The sequence below is a fragment of the Microchirus variegatus genome (genome assembly GCF_963457635.1).
Source record: "Microchirus variegatus genome assembly, chromosome: 6".
NCBI lineage: Eukaryota > Metazoa > Chordata > Actinopteri > Pleuronectiformes > Soleidae > Microchirus > Microchirus variegatus.
Window position 1 is genome coordinate 34043207 of NC_139807.1, and position 3261 is coordinate 34046467.

The window sequence follows — 3261 nt, forward strand, 5'->3', positions numbered from 1 at the left end:
TGTCTGCTGCTGTGAGGCTGCAGACTTCTGCTCTAACATGGACGAGCTGCTGTGTTTCTGAATTCGTCTGAAGGTAAGAACATTTCTCTGTTTTATCTACGACATCAGAGTGAAGTCTGTCGTGTTTTTAACGTCCTGGTGGAAACATCACTGAACTACAACTGACATGTTTTACAAATTAGTCTCAGAAGCAGATTTACTTCAACTTTTCTCTCAACACTTTGTCAGCTTTTTATGGAAAAGTCAGAATCTCATGGAAATAAAGAGAAATAAAAATAGTTTTTTTTCACATTAGTCTGATGCAGTCGTGTCGTCATCGTCAAAACTAATCAATATATTCATATAAAATAAGAAGAACAAACTGTGGCTTAAAAAATGGAACAATTAACATCCAAAGAAATTCTTCCCAAATCTTTCTGGAACAAAAATGAGAGAAGAAGATGTGATATTTTCTTCTTTTTATCTTACATTTATGTGATGAGAGGAAAAAGGAAAAACGTGTTCTTTACTCAAAAGTGAGGAGGACGATGTTTGTCGTCCTAATGCAGAACTGTGTCACTGAAATGACAGACGCTGCTTTAACACTATTATCCTTCTGTTGTTCAGAGTGAGAAGAAGAGGTCGTCATGTCTGAGAAGAAACCTCGAGCCTCAGGCACTCGTCCCAAAAGTGGCCTCCGCAGCTGGAGCGCAGACAGTTACATTTGGAGAGGGAAGAAACGTTCCCGCAGCTCTCGGAGCAGTGGTTTGAGTCCTGGAGGATCTGAGGCCGAGGGCACGGAGGAGATGGGTGTTCAGTCAACTTCCTGTACGAGGAGGCGGAGAGAGAGGAAGTGTAGCTGCAGCGCTCTGGGAGACGCTCTGACGTCTGCAGATCTGGACGTGGTCTGTCGAAAGGCCTTAACGCGACGCTCTCTGCGTCAGAAGTTCCAGGACGCTGTCGGCCAGTGTTTGCCTCTGCGTTCTCACCAACATCATCATCATCACCATCATCATCCACCTGGTTCCTCCAGACCCTTCTCTGTTCTGTTCTGGTCCAAACGCAAGATCCACGTCTCAGAGCTCATGCAGGACAAGTGTCCCTTCTCACCAAAGTCTGAACTGGCTCGATGTTGGCACCTCATCAAGAACCATGCGACTCACCCAAGTTCCCTCAAGGACATGGAAGCTCCGCTCAAAGCCACCGTGTCATCTTCGTCTACCTCCCCTCCACAAACACCGCTCTCCTGGGAGGACGTCTGCTGCTCCCCTGGGCCGACAGGAGGCGCCAGTCTGGAGGACTGGGACCCTGCTTCTCCACACGGGGGCGCTGAGGGCAGCTGTAGCAACACCGACTACATCCTGGTCCCGGATCTCCTCCAGATCAACAACAGCGCCTGTTACTGGGGTGTGTTGAACCGCTTTGAGGCCGAGGAGCTCCTGGAGGGTCAACCAGAGGGAACCTTCCTGCTGCGAGACTCTGCCCAGGACGAGTTCCTCTTCTCGGTCAGCTTCCGCCGCTACAGCCGCTCGCTGCACGCACGCATCGAGCAAAACGGAAAGCGTTTCAGCTTCGATGTGCGTGACCCGTGTATGTACCAGGACCCGAGTGTGACCGGACTGCTGAGACACTACAGCGACCCGACCTCCTGCCTCTTCTTTGAGCCTCTGCTTTCGCGGCCGCTGCTCAGGACCTTTCCTTTCTCTCTGCAGCACCTGTGCAGGGTGGTGATATGCAGCAGCGCCACCTACAGGGGCATAGACAACCTGCCACTGCCGCCACAGCTCAGGGAATACGTCAGACTGTACCACATCAGGTGTGAGGGGGCATGTGCTCTCTAACATTTGATTAAGAATGTTCAGATCTGACTGTATCTAGAGAACAACCAGACCTGAATCTAGATGAAAGAACCTTCTCTGCAGATCCACATGGTCGTCTGTGGACAATCACACGTTAATGAAGCAAATAAATCCTGGAAAAACTTTGCCTTAAACCTGTGAATGAAGCAGAGACGATGTTCAAGCCTCAGGTTTTCAGGAATATTATTATATTGACTCTTTAAGTCAGAGTTAAAACTCTCAAACTCAAATGAGCTGGAGGCCAATGAGCATCTATGGTGTTTAAGAGGGGGTTAGGGTTAGAGAACAAAGAGTTCACAATATTACATCATGATATCACACGTATACTTAATAATATTATTTATGATGCAACATTAATGTATTAATATCAAAAACAGACATTTATTTTAAATTACATCAATAATGTGGACAACTGTAATTAAAGTTCGTACCAGGAGTCGTTTCAGGGCCGCTGCCATTCGTGGCTCAGGCTCTAACAAGTGTATTTATATATGTGATTGAATGTTGTTTATGATACATTTAATAATGTGATAATTATGACCAAATGTCTTATTATTACTGTTATGAGCCTCAGCTGCACACTGTGATTAAAAGACGCTGTGGCCAAGTTTTCATTATAACATGATATTAAGTTGGGGGCCGCATGTAATCGATTGGGGGGGCCGCATGTGGCCCCCGGGCCGCCAGTTTGAGACCCTGCTCTAGAAACGACCACAGAAGGAACTACGAGCAGTCGTGTTTTTGCTGTAGATTTATTGTTCACAGTCGACTGACTGAAAAATCCTTTCATCCAATTATTGGTTTCACTTGAGACGAGGAACTGATTTTTCACAGGAGAGTTTAGATAATTCAATATTGTGATGATTATATGATGATTATATGATGATTATATGATTATCACCTCCTTCTGCTTTTCACAAACACAAATATCACTTTCTAACAAGAGAGACTTCATTCAATCAGATTGTCTTCTTCTCTGTAGCCAGAAGGTGGCAGCACAACTGCACAAATTCACTGCTCTCTTTCACGTCCTAATAATGTCTGATCATATTTTAAGGTTTATATTTTACAGCTTTGACGTTTTTACTGGACACAAACTGTGAAGTGAACACAATCCTCAGTCTGACGTACAGAAGAATAAAGTCTGCAGATTTAACTCTGCTCTCATGTGTCACAGTCACACGAGTTAATGTGGAAAATTCAGCTTTTCAAATATCAAATGAAAACAATCTGTCCTTCGCTCTGGAAAAGGACGCCTGGAAATGTCATCGCTTCAGCAGAGATAAGATCATGAAAGGAAAGAAAAAGAGCGTTTCTCTGAGAACTGGAGAGGAATTAGAGTGTTTTCAAGTGTTTTCAAGTGTTTTCAAGTGTTTTCTCTTCTCTTCACCCTGATTATTAATGGGTTAAAACTCAGTCACAT

At 44.8% G+C, this 3261-nt stretch overlaps 1 protein-coding gene across 1 annotated transcript; it reads left to right on the plus strand.

Annotated features, from left to right (window-relative positions):
* Positions 1–626: 626 nt before the first annotated feature.
* socs4 (suppressor of cytokine signaling 4) lies at positions 627–1820 on the plus strand (the record flags this gene model as incomplete). Its single annotated transcript, XM_083890752.1, has 1 exon — positions 627–1820. One exon carries the CDS (start codon positions 627–629, stop codon positions 1818–1820), a length of 1194 nt encoding a protein of 397 aa, XP_083746878.1.
* Between the last annotated feature and the right edge of the window lie 1441 nt (positions 1821–3261).